A 24023-nucleotide genomic window follows, 5' to 3' on the forward strand; every position below is an offset into this window, starting at 1 on the left:
CCTGAAAAAATAAAATAAAACACCACTGTGGATGCATTCTTGAATAAAAACATAAAAAGAGTAAAAATCAACAAATAACAAGAGATGCTTCCATCTCAAAAGGGGAAAAAAAGGTGAAGCCTTTGGTTATAATTATTGCAGTCATTATGACAATCGTGCCACCAAAACAGCACTCCATATAAAAGGAGTCCCCTTATACTACATGGGGTTGATTCACTGGTCTGCCTGAATGTTCTTTCCCCTTTTTAGTACAGATAAGACCGCACCCGTGCTAACTGAATGGATCCTCCAAATTGCTTGGCGTAAGCACATGTGTCAGGACACCACACTGCCTAGTTATTCAATCGTGGGCTGAGCAGACAATGTGCAAAGCTGCATTTTCTGCTTGCAGCAGATGATTTGCCATGACCACTACCAGTGCAATCCTGGCAGGGGAGAAATAGTGCCCAGCCACATATCTGACTGGCAGCAAGTCTCTCCGCCCTGTTCCTCTGCACAGTCTTAGGCAGCGACTTCTACCTGCCCCTCTGATTTTTCTATGTCCTAAATGTTAATATTGCGGCCAATTTTGAAGGCTTTTGTAAGGAAGAAAGCACGCAATCCATGCACCTGCAATTAAAAGTAAGGCTGTGTATATTCTGTGTAAGACCCAACAACTGGTATCAGGTGTTTCTTCCCCCCTTAAAAAAAAAGGGAAGTTTCTATGTGCTACAATTGCAAGATAAGCTTGAGAATGGATTTCCAGTAGTCAATGTTCCTGTTTGCTGCAGAGTTCTCTAATCACACACTTTATGAGCAAAGTGAGGACTGCAAACCAACCAAATAGTCTTGCTTAATGTATGCAGTTGGCACATAATTTGGGCTGCTCTGATGCCATTTGTTTCAGTTGTGTGTAAACTATATGAAAGATATAATTTACATTGCAGCCTTCTAGAATCCAGACTATATGGTTAAAGACAGGACGAACCCTTCCTCACTGTATTCTCCTAGTCCAAAAATATTACATTACACTTGGTTTTTGAATCTGTTAATCCAATCGAGCTACGCAATCTGACTGGTACGGTTAACGAGAGCTCTTGAATCTAGATGAACTCTGGGTTTAATCGATAAGCCATATGAGTCATATCCGAACACAAGCACAAAACAGAGCATGGTCTTCATACACTGACTGGCCAGCAAGCACTTGCCAACAAGAAGTCCCTTTAGGGGAAAAGGTGGGGTATAAAGAAATATATAATAACAACAACAGCAGCAGCAACAACAACAACTTCAGGGTCATCTCAGTCATACCCGAGACGTTGCAGTACTACTACTCTGATTTAATACAGAATACCAACTATTTTCTTCTGTTAGATGCTGAGAATGCCAGATATTGTATAAGCTGATTGGATCAGGACACCAAGAGAATGTAAGAGGGGGGAAAGGTAGCTTGAAAAAGAGAATTCATTACAGGCAAGAGAAAACATTCTCTGATTTCACACAGGATGCTTTTGAATTATGCTGGGTGGCTTACCTGAACACATTAGCATAGAAAGACATGGTGCTCTTCAGTCCTGAAACCTCTGGTTTGACAAAACTGAAGCAAGTTTCATGAGCAAATATTCTGGAGTGGTGTGGTGCAGAATGAGGAAGCCTGTTCACTATATGCTGCAGACTTGGAGGGTACGGGCTACAACACACTCTCTGTTTTAAGAGGCTGCTCCACCATTCACAAAGTACCTTTAAGTAAACATTCTACAAAATTATTTGTGCTGCTGAAGAAAAGACACTTCTACTATTGTAATCTGTTAATCCCTGTCAGATATATGTAATCTGGTTAGTAACTGTTCCGCAGAAATTGCAAAACCAGAGTTTTGATATCTTGATGTTGGGTTTAGTAGATAAACCCAGAGCTAATACAGTTCAATACAAAATTGCAAGAATTCAGAATCTGATAATGAGCATCTGCTAACAGTCTTCAGACCGACTCAGCCATTCGGAGACTCTTCAATTCCGAAAGAATAGGCACAATCCTGACATTCGTTTTCCCCATACCATTTTTTAAATCTTACTTTTATTTTGCAAATATGAAGCTTAACTATCAGACAGGATTGAAACGTCAAGTGGAGACCCTGAGCTGAAGCCATGTGCCCAAATGTTTGATATATTGGTTATTTAACATCACAGAAAGGAAAGAAAAAGACAAGATTAGCCCAGTTCATCGTTGGAAAAGTAAGTGCATTTGAAAACTTGCTAGCTTCAGTTCATTTCTTTCCATTTTGCTCCCTGACTGGAAGAGAAATGAGAAGTTCTTCAGTGTCTTTACTCACGGGTACTTTTCAGTTGAGTTCTGCAGACTTTAAAAAGCAATATTAATTCAGAGAGAGAGAGAGAAATAAGATTAAGTTTCAGTGATAGCACAGCAAAATGTCACTCAGCTGAATTCCAGCACTGCCTCTAGAGTGGTCTACTGGGGGCAACCGGTACACAAAATTCCTCCCCCACCCCATCAGACCTCAGGGCGCGTGCAAACATCTAATTGATGAACAAATGCTCAAGAAAATTAGTTAAAGGCAGAATGGAAAAAGGACCCATTTCCTCAAAATATTATTTCTAGAGGCAGCCTTAAGGTTGCAAACCACAGCTCACCTGCAATGAAAACAAAGGCAAACATCGCCAGAGTCAGCGAGGAGCCGCTGCTGATCATGTTGATGAACAGCTTGAACAAAGGATATAGCAACAATATGGCCCAGAAGAGCCAATTCAATAGAGTCCACGGCCGCCGGGGTGCCACTATGGGAGTGCCAGGATAGGCTCCTGTTCTGTAGTATTCCTCTTGAAAAGAATCCTGGTTAGGGCAAAGGAGGAGAGAGTGAGAAGATGTCAAGGGGCCCAGATCATGCCCATCCCCCCCCCCCGAGTCTCCAATCAGGCATAGCAAATCTCCTAGTTCACCTTAGTAACTATTTTTGCCACACTGTCACTCACTTCTACCTTAGCACAGGAACCCAAGATATGATATGTGCACAGGGAGAGAACCACACATGTGACCTAAGCTTTGAATTCCCTTTTCTCTGAAATGGATCCCACTAATAAACAAGCTACTGTGCAGTTTTAAACGCTGCTGCTATAGAAACTGCTTTGGTGAGCAGCAGAAGTCTAAGGAACAGATACATAGACATAACCCTCCTTTGGATTCCAATTGACTCCTGCAGAAGGTTTGATCGCCTCTGATCTCTTGGTGGAGATTGTGGAGGAATATCACAGAGGAAACAAGCTTGCCTGTTTCCCGCTGTTAGTTTGTCAGTCACCAACTCTGCAGTTTTAATGAGCCCTTATCTCCAAGAGATTTATAATCAAAAGAGAAGAATATTTACTGATCTTGGTGTAACATTTTGCGACATCAACATAGTTAGTTTCTAGTTGCTCTACAAACCAAGCAATAAACATATTAGGCGGGGGGGGGGGATAGTACACATAAACAAATCCTTCACCTACTGCAGCCTTGTGTCACTTTCTAATTTTAATAATTTGGGAATTGATTTATGTGCTTAAGTTTCTGGGGAACAAAACAACCCATTTGGGGAAGTTCTGCTGCTGAAGTTACTTTAGATTATTCAGATCAGATAATATGTATTTTTGGGAAAGACACATAAGAGGCCTGAGGGTTATTTCTAGCTGCCAACCATGAGAAATTCCTCGTTTCCAAATTGGTTTTGATGAAGCAAGGAAATGAGATATAACCCAGAGATCTAATCAAGTCTGTCAGCACCTCTATAATAAATTCTTAGATTCAGCTTCACAAGGAAATTTGTCTTTTCCATTTATTTAGTGGGGGCGGGGGGTTCTGCCAGAAAGTGACTCTTCCTTTTTTTTACGGACCACTGGTGAAATACATTGCATGCTTCTTTCTATCCATTACAGTGATCACAATTTGAACATATTCCATGTTTTAAAACCTTCTACTGGGCCACCTCATGCCAGCTTCCCCCCTTTATTATGTGAGCAAGAACCAACCCACCCCTTCCTTCCTGGTTATCATCATTTTGTGTTGTTGGAAGTGTTCGAAAACACTTAATAAAGCATATAAATCAATAAAATCCAGAAGTATGTCTTTTTCCTTCCAAAAAGGCACGGAAGGAATATGCAAAATATGGAGGATTTTGAAGATATGACTTCATTTGTACGTTCAGGGAAAGTTAAACATTTGAGAATCAAATATAATGTCTCATCCTCCAGGTATTGGGAACAAACTACATGGGAAGAACATCAACATCATTCTAGACTTGTGAGCATCTAGAGGCATTAGGCTGGCTTCTTTTGAAAACAAAGAAGCTGGACTCGATGGGGCTTGAGTGGATTCAGAGTTACAATTCCTCTCTTCGTAGAACAATAGCTTAACAATATCTAATCAGCTTGAAGAACTATCAGCCAATTGTTCAAATATACAGATTAATTCAAACTAATGGATGGTATATTTGAAATGGGGAAAGGGGGTTTTTGGGGTTGTGTTTTTTTTAAAGGTACTACATTCCATTATCTTGTGCATGGTTCATGGCAGAGCACAATAATTAAAGTCCTAGTAGCAGGAAGAAAGCAGCAGACCTATGCTCTGTTGCAAAGGGTGGGTGGGTGTGTCTCCCCTGCCTTGCCTTCTGATTTCTAAACACAAATTAGGGTGACCAGATTCAAAAGAGAACAGGGCTTCTCCAACTTTTAATAGTGGTGTAGAAGAGGGGATCTCAGCAGGTATAGCTTGCTGCTGATATCCTTTCTTCTGCATCATTAAAGGTGCAGGATCCCTGTCTTCCTTTTGCAACTGGCTATACCAACACAGATGCAGAGAGTTTCTGCTGTTTAAAATGCATTAGGAAACACAACTACTGCAGGAGACTGTCTGCAAAGAGGCCGAAAATCCATGTAGAGCCTTTTATCATCCGAAGAGCTGCTGAATAATAAACCAACCTTCTCTTGATAGAGTTTGTGAAGCCATTTAGAACATTCCTGCTCATCTTCTGGGATTTCCTCTAATGGAATCCGCCTACAAAGGATAAAGAGGAGAGAAAGAGAAAACCGCTTGCTAGCATTTGCTATATAATTAAAACCAACCATTATTAAATTAGAAGTGGGCAAATGTGTACAAATTCCAATCTAAAGCCATATGCAATCGAGTCAAGAGTGCATCAAAATGTATTAGCTGGTACAACTTGTACAATCAAATGTTTGGGTTAAGTATATTAAGGAAGGAAATAGCAAAGGGAATATACTTACCTTACATATAAATCTGCTTGGTATTTTTTCCCATTTAAAACTCCCAGCAAAGTTGGATTCTCATTATTTCTAAAGTTCAGTGTAGAATCATACACAGCTGAAACTACAGAGGAAGAGAAGACACCACATGCTATGATTGCTGTCACAGAATGATTTTTAGCACTACTGAGCTATCTCAGGGAGCATCACTTACAAGTCCCCTGCCTCCATCCAACGGTGGAAAATAATCACTTCCTACTGACATATATCTGTCTATGCATTGACTCAAAAGCTCAAGTTAATGCATTTTAGAAATGCTCCCTTGGAGGAGGAAAAATGTGAAATTTGGGTCCCGTTTCAGACTGACTGCACAGAAACCCATTCCTTCACTATAGGCAGAGATGGTGGTTTATTATGTATTTACTTTTAAAAAATACATACTATAACAACTGATAGGGAAGGACACTCAGAGGTAGGAAAGTGAGCTGCCTATCAAAAAACAAATTAGAGCTCGAATCAATCACAAGGACAGATCCGGAACTACAAATTACACATAGCAAATGAGCGTGAGAGCTGTAGGAAGGCATATGGTAATATTTTGACCAGTGTGTGGCTGGAGCAAACCAACACCCGGCTCTCCAGGATGTTGGATCTGCCACGTGAGACATTTTAAAGAAGTGGCAACCCAGTGTGTGGTGTGACGTCTGCAGTAGCAGATGGCTGAAGACAGGAGAAAGGCTTGGTGCTTAACACAACATATGCAACCACCTGCAAACCTCCTGAGGGTGGAGGAGGCAGTTCAGCAACTAGGTGCAATGGATACAGCAGCCACACCATGGTCCTGCACACACCAAGCCAAGGGAGGCAAAAGGTGGATAGTTATTTATTGACAAATGCACACACACACACACTCTCCTAAGGTGCACCAGATACCATGCACAAACACACATATGTTTTCCAGGTTCTTGTCCCGCAGAGCGAGGCAAGAGCATTCCATGAGAGCATCCTGGGAAAACATGGGATTTCCTATCACTTCTTCTGCAATATACTTAGTATTCAAAATGGTGGAACTTCTGCCAAACTGAGATCAGACAGGCCCACTCCTGGCTACACCCAGACTCTCTAATTCCAGCAGGCTAAAAGCCTGCGGTGATGTACAAGTTCCTGTTTGGTTTTATTACGTTTTTATTGTTTTGTGCTATTATAAAAGCTACTGATTAAACGGTGCATAAAAACCTGAAATAATAAATAGCCGGTTTTCAGTTAAACTATTTGGTTGTCCAAAAATCTTACAGAGTCAGTTCATTTCAAACAAATTCAAAGACTGTTTTAGCAATAGGAAGCATGCTATTTCTTGCATCCCTTTTGCAGGCATATACAGCTGCCTGGGAGAATGGCAGAAGATAGGAAGAAAAGAAGGTGGCATCTTGTTTAGAGCACATTCCCAGTTAACAATCTCACTCTCATTCCGAAGGCTTAACATGTGAATGTAGGGAAAGGACTGCAGCTCCAGAATTCCGGCAGACCTAAACTGCTGCGAGTGAAATGAAGATGAAAAATGGCCTCTAGAGGTTGTGCTTTCACTTTCTGGAAGTGAGCTATGGGTAAGCCAGTAACTGCTACAACAGTAGCGTGCAAGTCCGCGATACAAGATGAACTGACAAATTGAATTAGAGATCTAAGGAAAGTGCAGAGAGCTTTATACACCAATTAAAACGGTCCTCTGAAAGGAAAGAACTGTAGTGTTTGTTTGGCTGAAAGTAAGTAGAGCTAATGATCCACAATTAAGCTTGTCAGCTCATATCATTCTGGCACCACACTCCACAGCCCTATTTGTCATTGATCTTTTAACTCTTGACTATCTGGATTTTTGCTGAACATTTCATTCAGGATGGAAATTGCTGATATTTTCTCACCAGGAGCAGCCAAACGCCTAAAAATTTTGGGTAATTTACCTTTCACAGCAATCTTGCTCAGACCAACTGTAAATAGGTCAGTACAAAAAAATGTATGTGTATGTGTGTGTGTGTATATATATATATATATATATATATATATATATATATGAAATCGAATAATGCAAAACCACACATATCCCTCCCTACACTGATGTTACAACACAAAATGGGCTTATTTTTGCTTGTCCAACAAAAACTACTGAATCATTTGATGTTCTATGGCATAAATATGAGGGCAGGAGAGAGTCCTAAGCACCTCTTCTCTTTGATATGATTTTTTTTAAAAAAGAAAACAAATCAGAGAGCTCTGAAAGAAATTGAAATCTATATAGATATACATCCCAAAAAGAAAAAGAAAAAAGAAAAGTACAGAAAAGTACAGATCAGGAAATAATGGACCAATAAGCTTCTCTATAACGCTATATGCTATTACCTCAGGGCATCTAATAGCAATCTATTTAGCTGGGAAAATGCTTCTCACATATATTGTGCTAAAGGACAACACATAAAGCAAGGAAATGTAAACTGAAGAGTTCATGCAGTACCTTTGTGCCAGCAAGCAAAAAAAGATTTGGGACAACCAAACTGAAATTAGGACAAAAGGGAAGGAAGGGGCAAAGGATTATGGAGCTTCTTTTCAGTTGGCTATGAGGTCTGGCAGGTGTTGCTGAAAAACAAATCCTATCATCCATGGCCATTGACCATGATTGTTGGGGCGGATGGGAGCTGTAGTTCACCTATCTGCATTACAAAGCAAATCACAAAAAGAAAACCCAAGAGTAAGTTAAAACATATCAATTTTGCAAAATTATCAAAATTTAAAATAACATCCCCCAAATAGTTTAGATTTTTAAAATCCCCTTGACAGTTGACACTGTTTTGAGCCAAAAAGGTAACCTATAACTTTCTCACTGTTAATACATAGTATTTTCTCATGTCTAGAGAAAAAATTCATGGGGACCATGGGTTCATTTGGATGATCATGTCTCAGCTTTAAAAACCACACAATGAACAAACATACTCTTTCTTTCCTCCCTCCTAGCAATTAAACCAGGAAGCCTTCTGTTAACTACAATTCCTGGTTCATTTGACCTGGGAGGCCATGGTTAACATGCTTCAGAACAAGCCAGAATATTGAGCCAACCTCAAACCATGATTTAATATCTTGACTTGGGAAACTGGTTGATGGAAGACTTCCTGGCTTGTTTGCTCCAGCTGCAAAGGAAAGGATGAAGGAGCTTCATATGCAGTCATGTCTTGTTCATATCTCCAGTTATTAAGCCAAAATACAATGGTCAGAATGCAGTCATTTGGAGGAGGGATCTGATGGAAGGTGTCGGGGAACTGCTATCAGCTCAGTGGCGAGAGGTGGAAAGGCAACTGGATTACAGAGAGCCCCCAAAGATCGTGGGAAGCAGCACTTCCTCAGCGGAGGAGGGAGGTCCCGCCTCTAGTGGGGAAGAGCTGCAGGGCTCTGAGGATGCAAGAAAGAGCCAGGACACCGTGCCTGAGCAAAGCGGGGAGGAGGGAGGTCCCCCTTTACCCAAGCCTTCCCTGCGCAGTAGGTTTTCGTGCAGAGGGGAGGCGTTGGCTGGGGGTCAAAAAACTACTCTACTGGGGAAGATTTAAGGACCGCCCACTCACAGATTCTGCTAGTGAGTGAGCAAGACATGGAACAGAGGCATTCTGCATTGTAAATGTTTTGCACCAACAATAAAGCCTTTGAAAAGACCCGTGAGGGACCTTGCCTGACCGAGCAACCACACTGATAGGCATAACAGAAGGGAAGTAGCGTTATTTTGAAATTATCACGAGTAAATTATCATGAGTAAGCAGAACTGCCATTAAGCCTTTGCAGAAAAACTGTTGGTCTAATTTAGTGGCTGATGTGATCCAGTGGCAACTGCTGCTTCTGTTTTAGTTTAGACGCTTATTTAGTTGCAGTATGCAGATAACTCTGAAAAAAGATTTCAAAATAATATATTGGAAACTTTTCCTTGTGCAATTCCTTACCTACATTTCTCAAACACTCGACGGTGACAGCAAATCCCTTTGTCCGTGGCAGCAGGTGATATTTGAGCTTGGGTAGTCCTTTGGCTTCAGCTACCTGCATGCTGATTTTGTGTTTTTGCTCTGTGAACCTGGTGCCTTCACAGTGAATCAGGAACTGAAAGAGAAATATATACATACCACCAAAGAGCTTGATAAGGAAGATAAACTGACTAAAGAAATAACAACAACAAAACCCTGCAACAAATTCATTCCATTTTGTTATATACCAGTGGACAGTTTACACAGATGAAAACAGATGACTACTGCTGATGCAGTATGTTAATGCAGCATTTCAGATAAATCACAAAAGTGCAGCTGTCTCCAAAGGCATTAGGAGAAAGCCTAACCACTAAGAAAGGTGCATCAGGCTGCAAAGTGCGTTACGCAGCACGAGTGTGGAAGCATGGATGACTCACACGGCTCTTATGCATACCACAGTGCTCTTTCCAACTATCTGCCAAATCTGGTATCTGTCTTAAATAGCTGGCCACAAAATAGCTCGGTATCACTGGGGGTATCTGCTTCCAGAGGCAAATACTAGCTTCGTAGGAAGGAGCTCCCCCAAGATCACAGCAGAACATGCCATTAAGTACCAGTCCCACCCATTCATCTCCAGAGCTCAGCCCTCCCTTCAAGTGAGGCCAAAGAGAACTGGAAGATGCTTCATGTGGACTGTGTAAAAGAGGGGTGACTTTGGAGGAACAGATCTTCCCCAGGCAACGTGGCCCACCTCCCCAGGGATAACATAAGGGTCTAAAGGTAAAGGTAAAAGGACCCCTGACCATTAGGTCCAGTCATGACTGACGCTGGGGTTGCGGTGCTCATCTTGCTTTATTGGCCGAGGGAGCCGGCGTACACTGTCACTGAGGTGTCACTGAAGAGGTCTCTAAAGCAGGCTTCCATTTCCTTATGGGAAATGTTCCTTCTGATAGGATGCTCTCGTGCTCCTTTTGATCCACCCAGGATCACTTCCTATGCAAAATCTCTTGGGCAGCTGCACTGCACTGCCCAGCCAAAAAGAAAAGCAAAACAAACTAAAAAAATCAGGACTGCTGCTCACCTGACAAGCACCATTCTAAGCTGCAAATGAGAGTTCACCTTTTTTCTGCTTGGAGTGGTGCCTGTCAAGTGCTTTGTGGCAGCTTGCCAGCACAAAATGGTGGAGGGGACTGGAGAAAGCTAAAGTACAGGCCAGATAACAGCCCACAGGTCTCCTGTTGGCCACCCTTGTCCTAGAACAACCACACAAGCCTCTAAGATGCTGGAGTTCTTTGGCAAATCAGCTGGCGTGGAAGGGGTTCCTTGAAAAAGTGTAAAAGAGTATTTATGTTCCAAATTCAGAGTTATTACATTTTAATGGTTTTTGTGCATCCTGAAAATATATGTTTTCTACTCTACTGACGCGGGTGATGATGTGGGTAAAACCACAAACCGTAGGACTTGCTGATCAGAAGGTTGGCGGTTCGAATCCCCGTGACGGGGTGAGCTCCTGTTGCTCAGTCCCTGCTCCTGCCAACCTAGCAGTTCGAAAGCACGTCAAAGTGCAAATAGATAAATAGGTACCGCTCCGTCGGGAAGGTAAACGGCGTTTCCGTGCACTGCTCTGGTTCGCCAGAAGCAGCTTAGTCATTCTGGCCACATGACCCAGAAGCTGTACGCCGGCTCCCTCGGCCAATAAAGCAAGATGAGCGCCACAACCCCAGAGTCGGTCACGACTGGACGTAATGGTCAGGTGTCCCTTTACTTTTACTTTACTTTACTCTACTGCCAAGTGGTTTACCCAAAAGTTTTCAGGATAATCCCGGAGATTGAGTAGGGCTTGCACGACATTTTTCCGATCTTCCTCCCACTTTCGCGTGCAGAAAACTATCTCAAGGAAGTACCACATCCAGCCAATGATTGGCATAGAAGCAAGCTCTTTCTTTGCAAGTACTTTGGAACTCTGAAAAACAGAAGAAAAGGCAGAAGAGAATAGTTTATTTAAATAAAAGGCAATATATCGTAACATGAGGAGGGATAATTAAAGAGACACCTGTACACTTTTTTATATACATTCATGCATCCCTTTGGAGAGAGCATCACTGGAATAACATTGCAGCAATGTGCTCCAAATGCCCTCAGCCAGACAACACCCTGGTTGCTGTGCTTTGAATTAATCATTACTATTACAAAGCAGGGATATGCAACTTGTTCACAGTCCACCAACCAAGTACGGCATCTTATGAAGAAGGGGATAAATATCTTGGTTTTGTTTCTTGCTTGAGATTACTCTAACGGGATTGTCAAGCATTTAGCTGGCCATGGTATACAACTGATTGGTAGGTTTGAGATACACACACACACACACACACACACACACACACACATATATATCAGGCCCACATAAACTGTGATATACCACCATGCAACATTGAGCTCATCCTCTTCTTCAGCTAGTTCTACTCTTCCAAGCCAATAAAAAGGAAAGTTATAAAAGTGCCAATTTAAAAAAAGAAGATGCACAAAGGAACAACCGGAAATCTAAGTGACCTCCGATTTGCTTCATGGAGTTCCTGTAAAGGGCAATTGATTGAAATACTAGTCAAGACTCACCCCTAAGACTCCAAATCTTTCGCAAAAGTTCCAGCTACAGAGAAAGTCAATTTCAAAGTTGTGATTAAGGATTACTATGGCATTCTCTTTCCCATACTTTTCATAATTCTGGGGATCCGTGTAGAGTGTACAAGTTGTGCCCGACCACCATTCCAGCAACATCACCAATTCTGGAATGAACAAACAAATCAATGAATACACATTTATAACATAACCAGAGGTTTTGTTAGAGCATCCATTCTTGATTCCTCAGAACATATATATATATATATATATATATATATGCAGGTTTTGGTGTCCTCGGGTGTCTTCCCGTGTAAAAGTTGGGGTGTCTAGGCGACGTTTCGACGAGGTCTCACTCGTCATCTTCAGGCTGGTGCTTTCGGCTTCTTGTTACTGGAACAGAGCGGGATCTCAATGTTTGAGTTCCTATAAATACTGTAGAGGGGGTGTGGTGTCTAGCCTCCAATGTTCTGGGCAGAGAGGAAGTTCCCAGGCTAGTGTGCCTTTTCTTCTTTTGTTCCTTAATTACTTGAGAGATACCTTGAGTGATTTCTTGAGTGATATCCTGAGTACCACTTAGGTGGGTCATTAGGTGTGGATTAGTTGCTAAAGTCTTTGTGTCTTGACCTCTTGAACTTTGTGAAGAGTTTTCCTGAGAAGATGGCTGTATTGCACTTAGTTGTGCTTTGGCTTGGCTTCGTGTATAGGGGCGAGCTGTGGTTTTGTGGCTTGTGTCAGCCAGATCTGTGTAGGGATTGCAGGGGGGTGCAGCATCCGGAGGTGCCACCATGGATTGGCTACTGGATGGTGTCAGTAATTCATCTGTGGAGAGGGTCTGGGTTTGGGTCTGGTGTGGTTGATTGGTGTTGGCGTTCTGTGTGCCTCTGGATCTGGTGTCAGTTTTTGTGGGGAGGGCTAATTTCCAGATGTCTGGCAAGCGGGATGTGTCGTCACGCTTGTTCATGTTGTGAGGGTGTTTCTCTATCTCGATGGCTTCCATGATTATTCTCTTGTGGTGATGTTCCGTGTTAAAGAGCAATTTGGAATCTGCAAAATTAATTTCGTGTCCTGTTTCTTTCATGTGTTGGAAAAGAGAGGAAGTTTTTTCTTCTTTTTTGACGGCATTCTTGTGTTCTGCGATACGTGCTCGCCCCTATACACGAAGCCAAGCCAAAGCACAACTAAGTGCAATACAGCCATCTTCTCAGGAAAACTCTTCACAAAGTTCAAGAGGTCAAGACACAAAGACTTTAGCAACTAATCCACACCTAATGACCCACCTAAGTGGTACTCAGGATATCACTCAAGAAATCACTCAAGGTATCTCTCAAGTAATTAAGGAACAAAAGAAGAAAAGGCACACTAGCCTGGGAACTTCCTCTCTGCCCAGAACATTGGAGGCTAGACACCACACCCCCTCTACAGTATTTATAGGAACTCAAACATTGAGATCCCGCTCTGTTCCAGTAACAAGAAGCCGAAAGCACCAGCCTGAAGATGACGAGTGAGACCTCGTCGAAACGTCGCCTAGACACCCCAACTTTTACACGGGAAGACACCCGAGGACACCAAAACCTGCATTCCTGTACCCGTGAAAATCTACGAAAGCATATATATATATATATATATATATATATATATATATATAATATCCTACCCTTCCTACCAAGGCAGCCCATGGTGAAAATGGATAATAATTGTCTAAGCAGAATCCTGAAACACCAACAAACCAAATACAATTATACACAAAGCAGGGCCTGGTTGTAGGAAACATAGAGATCATTATATCCCTTTAAAAGCATTGGATGAAGGACTTAGGTCACAGAACTGTAGAGCTGGAAGGGAGTCAGAGATTCATGCAGTTCAACCCACTGCAATGCAGGAATATGCAGGAATATACAGGGATCAAAACCCCGGGACCTTGGCATTTTCAGCAGCACACGCTAACCAACTGAGGTCCTGGATTTAGTTTTCTGTGGGGTTTTTATTTTTTACCTACCCTTTTATATTATTGTGAATAGTGTGGAACAGAAGACAGATCTCAGGAAGGGAGACAGCTGACAAGCAAGGAAACTAGGAACTGATCCTTTGCAATACATTCCCATGGGGGGGGGGGCATGCATTCAGACAAGAACAGCTTAAAAGCTTTTGAGCTAAGGCTGCTATCATACTACTGTCAGTGCCACTCAATTTATTTATTTATTTTTAAAATAGCCTAACTCTTTGATTTTTTTCCTAGAACAAAAGTATTTCTTATCCTAAGTGAAGTATAAAATTTAAGGGGTAAATAGATATTATAGTAGTGACATGACCTGTATCCCAAACAACAGTTGTGCCACATAATTTAAATGTGTTTTTTGTAGAGGTGGGACAATTTAAATGTGTGGGGGGGGGCTTATTCCCCTGCCTGTTGCTTTTGTCCTCCACCCCACAGTTATGGTTCTCCAAGATGCACTTAATTTGAAATGGTTAACAAAATGGCCCTTTTAAAATGTGGGGTTTGGGGGGGTGTTATTGGGTTGTTCTTAATTTTGATTATATATTTTGTGATTTTATATTCTGATTTTGTTATGTGAACTGCCCTGAGACCTCTGGGTATAGGGCAGTATATAAAATACATACATACATACATACATACATACATGCCAAAAAGAAGAAAGGGAGGGGGGAATGGATATATGAAGCAGGAATAGCAACTTATTATAATCTCAGTTGAACTTCAGAACTTGGCAGATCAAGAAAAAAAAAAATTTAACCCCACCACCACCATCTAAAACCTTCTCCTTTACATTTCACACTACACTCTTAGAGATATGAAGCAGGAAGAGCAGTGTGCCAATCGCATACTGATGACAACAGACTCCAGGTCCCTAGCTGATCTAACTTACTTATTTAATGCTAAAAAGCATGGAGGATAAAGATGGAACCCAAAATGCAAATGCCATGGGGTCAAGCAGAAATCCCCCAGCACGGTTTTTTGGAGAGAGCCATCCAGGAATAAATGGAACCATTGCAATGCAGTACGGGTGGCGCTGTGGTCTAAACCACTGAGCCTAGGGCTTGCCGATCAGAAGGTCGGCGGTTTGAAACCCCGCGACTGGGTGAGCTCCTGTTGCTCGGTCCCTGCTCCTGCCAACCTAGCAGTTGGAAAGCACATCAAAGTGCAAGTAGATAAATAGGTACTGCTCCAGCGGGAAGGTAAACGCCGTTTCCATGCGCTGCTCTGGTTTGCCAGAAGCGGCTTAGTCATGCTAGACACGACCGGAAAAACTGTCTGCACACAAACGTCAGCTCCCTCGGCCAGTAAAGCGAGATGAGGGCCACAACCCCAGAGTCGTCCGCGACTGGACTTAACTGTCAGGGGTCCTTTACATTTACCTTTTTACTGCCATCTCAGACAACTGTTCCTGATGGATATGAAGATCAATAGTATCAGAAACCACTAAAAGATCAAGGAGAAATCAGAAGGGTTACCTTCCCCACATCTTTCTCCTGATAGAAAGGCAACAAATGGTTTTCCCCTCACTGCCAAAACCAGACCAAAAGAAGCAGATCTAGAAAAATTAGCTGCATCTAAGAGTGCTTGGATCTGGTTGCCCACCACTTCCCTCAAGCTTATTTCCCAAGAAAGGGACATTTGCCATCAGCCTACTACAGTTATTTAATATTTTGGTACGTACTTTTAAAACGTATCAAAAGAGTGTTCAGACATGAAAATATACACTGTCAAGAGTCAGCACGAATCGCCTTCTTCAGAACTTCGATACAGAAACTTTAAACAACATTTGATTTTAGTGCCTGAAACAACTGTGAATGCAAAAAAGCAAAACAAAAAGCATTTCCCCTACTAAGGATTAAAGCCACGTAGAAAGAATATCGGCCCCGATTGAAGCTCAAAATAGTTCTCTCAAGTGCACTTGAAAAAAAAGACATTTAAATCAGGTGTTGCTCTGCAGAATAGTAAAACGACTGCATAATTATCCTTCTGTAAACAGCACTCTTTGTACTCAAGTTTCTTCAGAAGGGGGGAGCAAAAGAAAGTGGGTGCCATAAACAGGAAGCCCACATATTCCATTAGGCCAAAGCTTTTTATTTGAACAGACACAAATTTAGTACCATGAATGATTCAGGTCTCAGAATTAAGGGATTCAGATTTATCCGTTTGCTTACCAGACGGCTTTGCTCCTCATGTTGAATTTTAAACTTGCATTCTACTGGTTTATTATCATGTGTGTAAGCTACCATCACCCCCACACTCCAGGTATTGAGGTGAATATTTTGAACACAGTGAAAGAAAACTTACACAAAATGGGGAGAGGACAAGGGAAGATGCTGTCATAGCCAAAAAAGTCCATTTTGTATACCATCCACAAAAAAGAAAAGAAAAGCTGCCACTGCTTTGAATGTGGTTGTTTTTTTAAAAAAAGATTTTTTTTTTTATAAAACCACCTTCATATTTTCTGTTGAAGAGTGGTATGTAGGTTAATTAAATAAATATAACAACTCTCCGTGGATTTGTCTGCCTCAAAGTCTTTAACTGTTAGCTGAGGCTCACCGCTTCAGACCTTCAGACTCATTCTCATGAAGGGCAGAAAATAGGATGAAGGTTGTATTTATTCCCTGTATTCCTCCCAAGTAATCCTCATCACATGTAGTTCCTGGGCATGGCTAGTGTTTCAAACAAGGGATGTAATGCAGAGCATCCCTCGGACGACTATATGCCCCATGAAATCATGCAGTATTTGGCCCAGATGCATTGCTGTTCCCTGTTGTGTCCAAAACCAGAATGTGCCAAAACACAGAAAAGTGTTCAACTTCCTTCTCCTGCTTTCTACATCCACACTACCAGCCAAATAATGTTTTTACCGCTGCAACTTTTGCTCCCCTGCTGTATTCAATCAGCGCCTTCAGGGATGAGTAATTATTTGCCAAGTAATTGTTGTTTATTCAGTTTATCTATGAGCCCATGAATGAGAAAAATAGTACAAGAAAAATGCAACAGCACGCACTCATTTGCAGTCAGTTTTTTTTTAAGGGATAAAAATTCAAGGAGCATTAATTAAATCTTATTATTTATAGTCAAACCTTCACTGTACACATGGGGAGGAGTGGGGGAGATGAGCATCTTCAAAACCAACACAATCCAGGAGCTTACTAGCACTGACTTCAAGTAAAGGTTTTAAAGAAAGATAACAAATTGCCCAATTTCCTGTCAGATTATTGTGGATATACACTCAAGCACAACACTCATATATTTAAGTAATACTTCTCTCACACATGCATGTGCACATAAAAGACATGGGGTATTTATTTCAGTTCTATAGACCAGCTCACATGTATGGACTGTGCAAGGTCAATGGAGGAAGAAAGGGCTCCCAAATAACTTTTGTACTCCAGAAAGTAACTGCCTGACCCTTTCACCAGCTGGACACTAATTCTGATTCATACATGTCCTGGTGCAAAAACTCCAGAGTGCAGGGGGGGGGGGGGAAATATGGCAAAAGGGTTCCAGAGGGCATGGCAGCAGAAGAGTGGGAAGCTTAAGCAAGACTCACAATATTGAGATGAATAAATGATTCTGTAATAGCAGTTTTACCTCCAAGTTCATGAGCAACACTGTCTTATAAGAACTCACAGGGAAAAGTAGAGAAAGAGAGAGAGAGACAACTTCACAGAGTTAAACTAGGACAGCAGCCTACCGGTAATTAGCCGACATAAATTATCTCAGCTATGTTGAACAATTTAGATACATCTGAAGAGCTGGCCTCCTTTCCCCATCCCTTAAGCCAGAATTAATGTGGCATAACTAGAAAATAGATCTTGGAAGTTGCCAGGCTATTTTTTTTTCAATTCCTAAAAAACAGCCAAATAAACCTTTTCAGAAGATTGCACAAAGTGGGACATATGTTTGCTCCAATGACAAATATTTTAAGCATTCTGCCAACCTTTCCTTACTATCTTAAGGGAGGACTGGCTGAGCTTTACTACTCTCCAGCTCTGCCACTTCAAATGTCACAAGTAACACCTCTAGACAAAACATGTACTGCTGTCAAGCCCAGCCTAACTTGTTTCTTCAGCATGAATGGCTCTACATCTACATGAAGAAATTTACCCTGAAGAATTTTCCATTTTGGTTGTTCCGTTTATGTCATGTAGTATGACGGGTACTAGAATGTGTTTTAGAGCACAAAAAGGAGATTCCCATTTGCACATAACTTCCAATATTCTAAAAGCTTTGGAGCTCCATATTTTATTACCCTGTTATGATACGGAGAGAGAAATTTTATGTAAGCCAAATCATATGCTGGGCACCGCCTTCCCATTCCTCAGAAAAACTACCATTTTCATTAAAAGCTTCATCTGGCTGGCTGCAGACATCGCCTGAGATCACCGCTACACTGAGATGGAAAACCTTTTCATAGCAACTTCCCAGCAAATGATCTGAAAATAGCTATTTCCAGAGAAGTCAACCAGATGGTATTGTGGGGAATATATGCTACAGATTTTCAGTATCCTTTCAAAAAATACACACACACACACACACACACACACACACAGAGAGAGACTATAACTGGGATAAAATGCCGTTTAGGAAATCTCATTCCTGATGCTACAGCGTTTGAGAGAAAGAGAGAGAGAGAGAGAGAGAGAGAGAGAGAGAGAGAGAGAGAGATTTCAAAGTCTAACAGAAGGAAAGGTACGAAATGAGAGAGGGACAGAAAAGTTCAAAAACTTCCCTGAAAAATAAAGGAACACCAATCCAGTGTTATATCAAACACGCAACCTCACAAAGTTGGTTACAGCGTGTGTGGTGCTGATAACACCAAGGCTGAGGGTCCAATCCCCTTAAGGAGCTGCTGCATATTCCTGCATTGCAGGGGGTTGAACTAGAAGATCCTCTGATTCATAAGCCCAGAGTCATTAATAGTAAAGTAAAGGTAAAGGTACCCCTGCCCGTATGGGCCAGTCTTGCCAGACTCTAGGGTTGTGCACTCATCTCACTCTATAGGCCGGGACCCAGCGCTGTCTGCAGACACTTCCGGGTCACGTGGCCAGCGTGACAAGCTGCTGAAGGCTTATTTTACCTTACCAGGGAATCGTTTGCCCACGGCCCTGGGCCGAGGAGAGAACAAAAATGCACCAGAGAAAGTTCCTCTTTCGGAGAAAAGAGTTTATTTATAATCTGTGCAGAGACAGTCAGGAGAATCACTTCTAAAGCCTGACTGCAAAAATTCTGTGTCCAGCAAGCATTCTTATACCTAAAAACACACATTTGCCTCCCCCCAAGCAGCCCAATCAGCTGGCAAGTTTGCACCTTATTCCCTTTTATGGCATACAGCTACATGGCTAGCTAAGCACCCCCTCCCCTCTCCCCTATACGTGTCTTTCTTCTCTTGCGTTACTGAAGCAGGAAGCACAAGGCAGGAAACGGCCTCTAGCCTGCCTGGTCAAATTTAGCAAGCAACTGTGGGTCCGGCTAGCTGCTTAACCACAATTGCAGAAGTAAGCTTGGTGCAGAAACTCACTATGTGCAGATAATATTGCGAGTAACCCTTCCTTCTCCCTTCACTCCCTCCTCTTCTTTTGAACAATCTATTACTTAGATTCATTCTGGGGTAAGGGCTTATACTCTCTCATAAAAGCAATCACACGCGGACCCATCATGCCGGACATCATGTTTTCCATCATATTTTGTAAGCATTGCATCAAGCATGGTATACAAAAGCAGAGCAATAATAAAAGCATTAGAGGCCCTATTAGCAACATAACAATGCGCCCCATCCATCCTCCAGGGAAGATGCCATCCAGCCAGGACATGTCCCACCCATTCCAAGTCTGCACGGGGACATGTGCTACCTTTTCGATACTGGCTGCTAAGACTCTAGTGTCGTGTGGGGTCAGGTAGCCGAGAGGACGGTTCTTCTCCCAAAGTATAGCAATGTGTGCTCTGTTCCTAAACTCTGGGAGGATATTTTCTGGGGGGAGAGTCTCTACAACCGGAACGTTGGGGATGCTGCCAGCGGGCGGCCCTCCCATCCAATTCTTCAGCTGTGCGTAGAGGTACCAGCTTCCGGTGTGGTACCAGCAGAGCGGTCGTCAGCGGAGGGTCTAGAGATGGTCAGCCGAAGGGGTTGATCAGGATTCAGTTGCACAGTCCAATCTGTAGCAGCTCTTTTCACTCTGGTGTGGTGGACCCAAGGGGTGATGCCGGCAACTTTCACGGCAGTGGGTGTGGAGAGCAGGACGGTGTACGGTCCCTTCCAGCACGGTTGCAACGGCGTCCGTGCCCAATCTTTTACCCACACTTCATCACCTGGCTCGAACTGATGCAGTCAACACACAGGGGGTGCGAGCCTGGGTCCACCTGTTGAGACAAAAGAGAACTCGGGAGAATGACTGGACATAATTATTCAATTGCATATCCTGACCAGCATGCGGAGACAACATTCTGACATATGGGACCGGTCTCCCAAACACAATTTCAAAGGGTGACAGATGGGTCTGCGTTAATGGGAGGCTGTGGACCCTGAGTAATGCCAGAGGTAACATTGCCACCCAATTAGACCCAGTTTCCTGGGTCAGCTTGGATAGCTGATTCTTTAGAGTTCGGTTCATTCTTTCAACTTTTCCTGAACTCTGGGGTCTGTATGCTGTATGCAACTTCCAGTTGATTTGTAGTGCCTTAGCCAACTCCTGCAACACTGAGTGAACAAAGGCTGGTCCATTGTCAGACCCTATTGAGCGAGGCAGACCATAGCGAGGGATGATCTCTCGCAGCAGGCATCTGGTTACTTCAGTTGCCTTCTCAGTCTTAGTGGGCCAAGCTTCAACCCATCCTGTATATGTACAGACTGCCACCAAAAGACAGCGATACAATCCACAACGAGGCAATTCAGTGAAATCCATAACAAGGTCCTCCATGGGTGCGGTGCCACTATGCTGGATCCCCGGGGGAGCCAATGGTCCGGCTCTAGGATTGTTCTTTTGGCACAGTAGGCATTTCCTGGAGGTTTGAGACGCTAGTTGATAAAGATTGGCTATATAAAAACACTTTTCCAGGTGCTTTGTTGTGGCGTCTGGTCCCACATGGGTGGACTCGTGGTATCTCTGGACTACTTGCCTTGTCTCTTTCCTGCTTAGTGTAAGTTGGCTTATCAGTAGAGCCCAGGATTTCTTCTGGGACCAATGCTCCGATGATCGAGGCAGGAAAAGGTTCCCGGGCTGCCTCCTTGGCCACTTTATCTGCCAGTCGATTTCCCCTTGCTACTTCACCTGGTCCAGTTTTATGCCCATAGCAATGAACTGCTACAGCTTCAGGTTCCCATACCGCATCCAGAAGGTCCAGCAGGGCTTGTGGATGTGCCACCTGGCTTCCTCTAGAAGTGAATAAGCCCCTCTCTTTCCATAGGGCTCCATGGGCATGTAAAGTCAGGAATGCATATTTGGAGTCGGTATAAATGTTAATCTTCTGCCCCTTTGCCAAGCATAAGGCTCTGGGTGAGCACAGTTAACTCTGCCAATTGTGCTGATGTTCCAGGTGGGAGTGACTTTGCCTCCACCACCTGATCTTCCAGGGCTACCACTGCATAACCTGCCTTCCGGTGTCCAGCCTCAATAAAGCTGCTTCCATCCACAAACCATGACGGCCATTGGGGGTCTGCTTCGTCTTTGAGGTCAGGTCTGCTAGAGTAAACCTCATCCATTACTTCAATGCAGTCATGCGTGGGCTCCTCACCTTCTCCTACCGGCAATAGGGTAGCTGGGTTAAGGGCTGTGGTGACTTGGAATTTGAAGCGGGGATGTAGTAGTAACATCTGACATTTCCTCATTTTAGCCTGGGAGAGGAAATAGGTGCCCTTCATGTCAAGCAAGGCTGGGACTGCATGTGGGGTTAAACAGGTAGTATCCTGTCCGAATGTGAATTTGTCTGCCTTGGTGAGTAGGGTGGCCACTGCCACAACTGCTCTCATGCATGGCGGTAAATAATGAGGCTATTTCTTCCCCCAGTAGTCTGATAATCCCAATCTGGGGTAGCTGGTGGATACTGTCCTGCCATATTTGCCTCAGGTACCCCATTTGCTCTGAGGTGTGCACGGGCCTCAATATGAATCTGCCTAGCCTCCTCTGTAGTTAGCAGGGCATCCATCAAATATTGCACATCATCAAAAGTGGGATTATAGGTTTTGAAAATTCCCTCAAACAGCTTAATTATTTTTGCTGGGTTTTCCTCAAATGAAGGGTTTTGGTTCCTCCAATTACAAACATCTGCACTAGAGAAGGGGACATGCTGAACTGTATAAGTTCTATTAGGCACCACCCCATCAGGTCCCGCAGGGGCCGGAGGGTCGTACACTCTACATAGAGGCATCACTCTGGCCGCGCCCTTCTTCTGTGCTTTATGTGCCCTATGGAGGGCCACTCTTTTTGCTGCCCTTCCCCACTCTCTCTGCCACTTTCTTCTCTGTTGCCCTGTACATCTCGCCGCTTTTAGCAAATGGGGGCTGACGTCCACTTCTTCTGCATAAGGTTCCACATACTTCCTCAAACGTTCTGCCTGTTCCTCTGTCCATGTCTTATTATCATCTGTCAGCTTAACTAATCTTTTTACAAATTCTTCATCCTCATCATCCTCTTCTCTTTCCTCCCTTTTTTCATCTTTATCCGGGTCTAACAATGCATTGTCCACGGGATTGGGGGCTGGGCCATCTGCTCCCTGCGGGGGTGGTGCCAGGGCCGTTGCCGGGGCATAAGGCGGTGGGGGCATCAAAACTTTATCTTCTTCCCTCTCTGAATCCTGGAGCACAGGGGTTGTCCTCCTGTCTTCCTGACTGAACAGATATCGCTATCTGAGACTTCTTGGCAACATGACTTCAGCCGGGGGGCGGGCGGTTCTTTTCCACATTGGTCTTCCATGTGGAGATATAGGGGATTTGATCAGGATGGACATTCAAAATGTTCTGATATAATGGATTACTTTTACTCTGACCAGAACCCATTTCTTCCAGATACTCCGCTCCTATTCACAATAAAAGTCCTCTCACACTTCACGCACTACAGATTGTGATCTGCACGAGATCGCCCTGCAGAAATGCACGACCCTGCAATCGCTTGGCCAAGGGGAACGCTAAGCCCCGACCTTCATACACCAGAACAAACACTGGAGTATCTGGTACACACACACCACACAGAACACACCAAAAATCACTATATATATCCCTCCCTCTTCTATTCCAAACCTTTGCTAGCGGCACCCTACTGCCATGACCAGCCCCTTATTCCTGGCGGCACTCTACTGCCTGTGACACTCTACTGCCACAACCAGGGGAGGTTGATCAAGCCTCCTGCCCTTTCCCTTGGGCTTACCTTTCTCTGCTGCAGACCTGTTTCCTCGGCGCCGTCCTCTTTTCTCCCTCAACCAGGATGTCTCCACTCCAGGACAGTGTGGCTGGTTCCCCCCACGAAACAGGCGGGGTGTGCACGGGAGCCTGCAAACGCTGCCGAGCTGTTCACCGTGGTTGAGCCTGGCCCTCCCCGGACCTTCAGGGTGGGGCAGATTTCCCGGCCAATGCACCAAAAATGAAGGCTTATTTTACCTTTGCAGAAACTCACTATGTGCAGATAATATTGCGAGTAACCCTTCCTTCTCCCTTCACTGCATCTGGCGATCCAGCACAGCACACGGAAACGCTGTTTACCTTCCCGCTGGTAAGCGGTCCCTATTTATCTACTTGCACCCGGGGGTGTTTTCGAACTGCTACGTTGGCAGGCGCTGGGACCGAATGACGGGAGCGCACTCCACCGCGGGGATTCGAACCGCCGACCATGCGATCGGCAAGTCCTAGGGCGCTGAGGTTTTACCCACAGCGCCACCCGCGTCCCCTTGCCACCCGCGTCTACACACACACAATTCCTCCCCCTATACACACCAGTGCTCTTACTTGCTTAGAACACAGGTGCTTACACACATTTCTCCCTTTAACCCCAGAGGGGGGCCAGATTATATTTTGAAAAAAAATATATGAACGAATTCCTATGCCCCACAAATAACCCAGAGATACAGTTTAAATAAAAGCACACATTCTACTCATGTAAAAACACCAGGCAGGCCCCACAAATAACCCAGAGATGCATTTTAAATGAAAGGACACATTCTACTCATGTAAAAACACGCTGATTCCCGGACCATTC

General features: G+C 43.6%; 2 protein-coding genes across 7 annotated transcripts in view; one reads left to right on the top strand and one right to left on the bottom strand.

Annotated features, from left to right (window-relative positions):
* The window catches only part of ACAT2 (acetyl-CoA acetyltransferase 2), an 833137-nt gene that overhangs the window by 479654 nt on the left and 329460 nt on the right, over positions 1-24023 (top strand). The window lies entirely within an intron of this gene.
* The window catches only part of AGPAT4 (1-acylglycerol-3-phosphate O-acyltransferase 4), a 52388-nt gene that overhangs the window by 5986 nt on the left and 22379 nt on the right, over positions 1-24023 (bottom strand). For 5 of the 6 annotated variants that reach the window (XM_083732672.1, XM_083732675.1, XM_083732674.1 and 2 more), the window contains 6 exons: positions 11832-12001; positions 11020-11181; positions 9201-9354; positions 5251-5353; positions 4945-5020; positions 2629-2827 (listed from right to left, as the gene is read on the bottom strand). In XM_083732672.1, the coding sequence (XP_083588798.1) occupies positions 2629-2827; positions 4945-5020; positions 5251-5353; positions 9201-9354; positions 11020-11181; positions 11832-12001 (864 nt within the window). Of the gene's footprint in view, positions 1-1513; positions 2337-2628; positions 2828-4944; positions 5021-5250; positions 5354-9200; positions 9355-11019; positions 11182-11831; positions 12002-24023 lie in introns of all 6 variants that reach the window. The other variant, XR_014562542.1, reaches the window with a different exon arrangement.

Source organism: Podarcis gaigeae, assembly GCF_964106915.1.
Source record: "Podarcis gaigeae genome assembly, chromosome: 3".
In the NCBI taxonomy this organism is placed as follows: Eukaryota; Metazoa; Chordata; class Lepidosauria; order Squamata; family Lacertidae; genus Podarcis; species Podarcis gaigeae.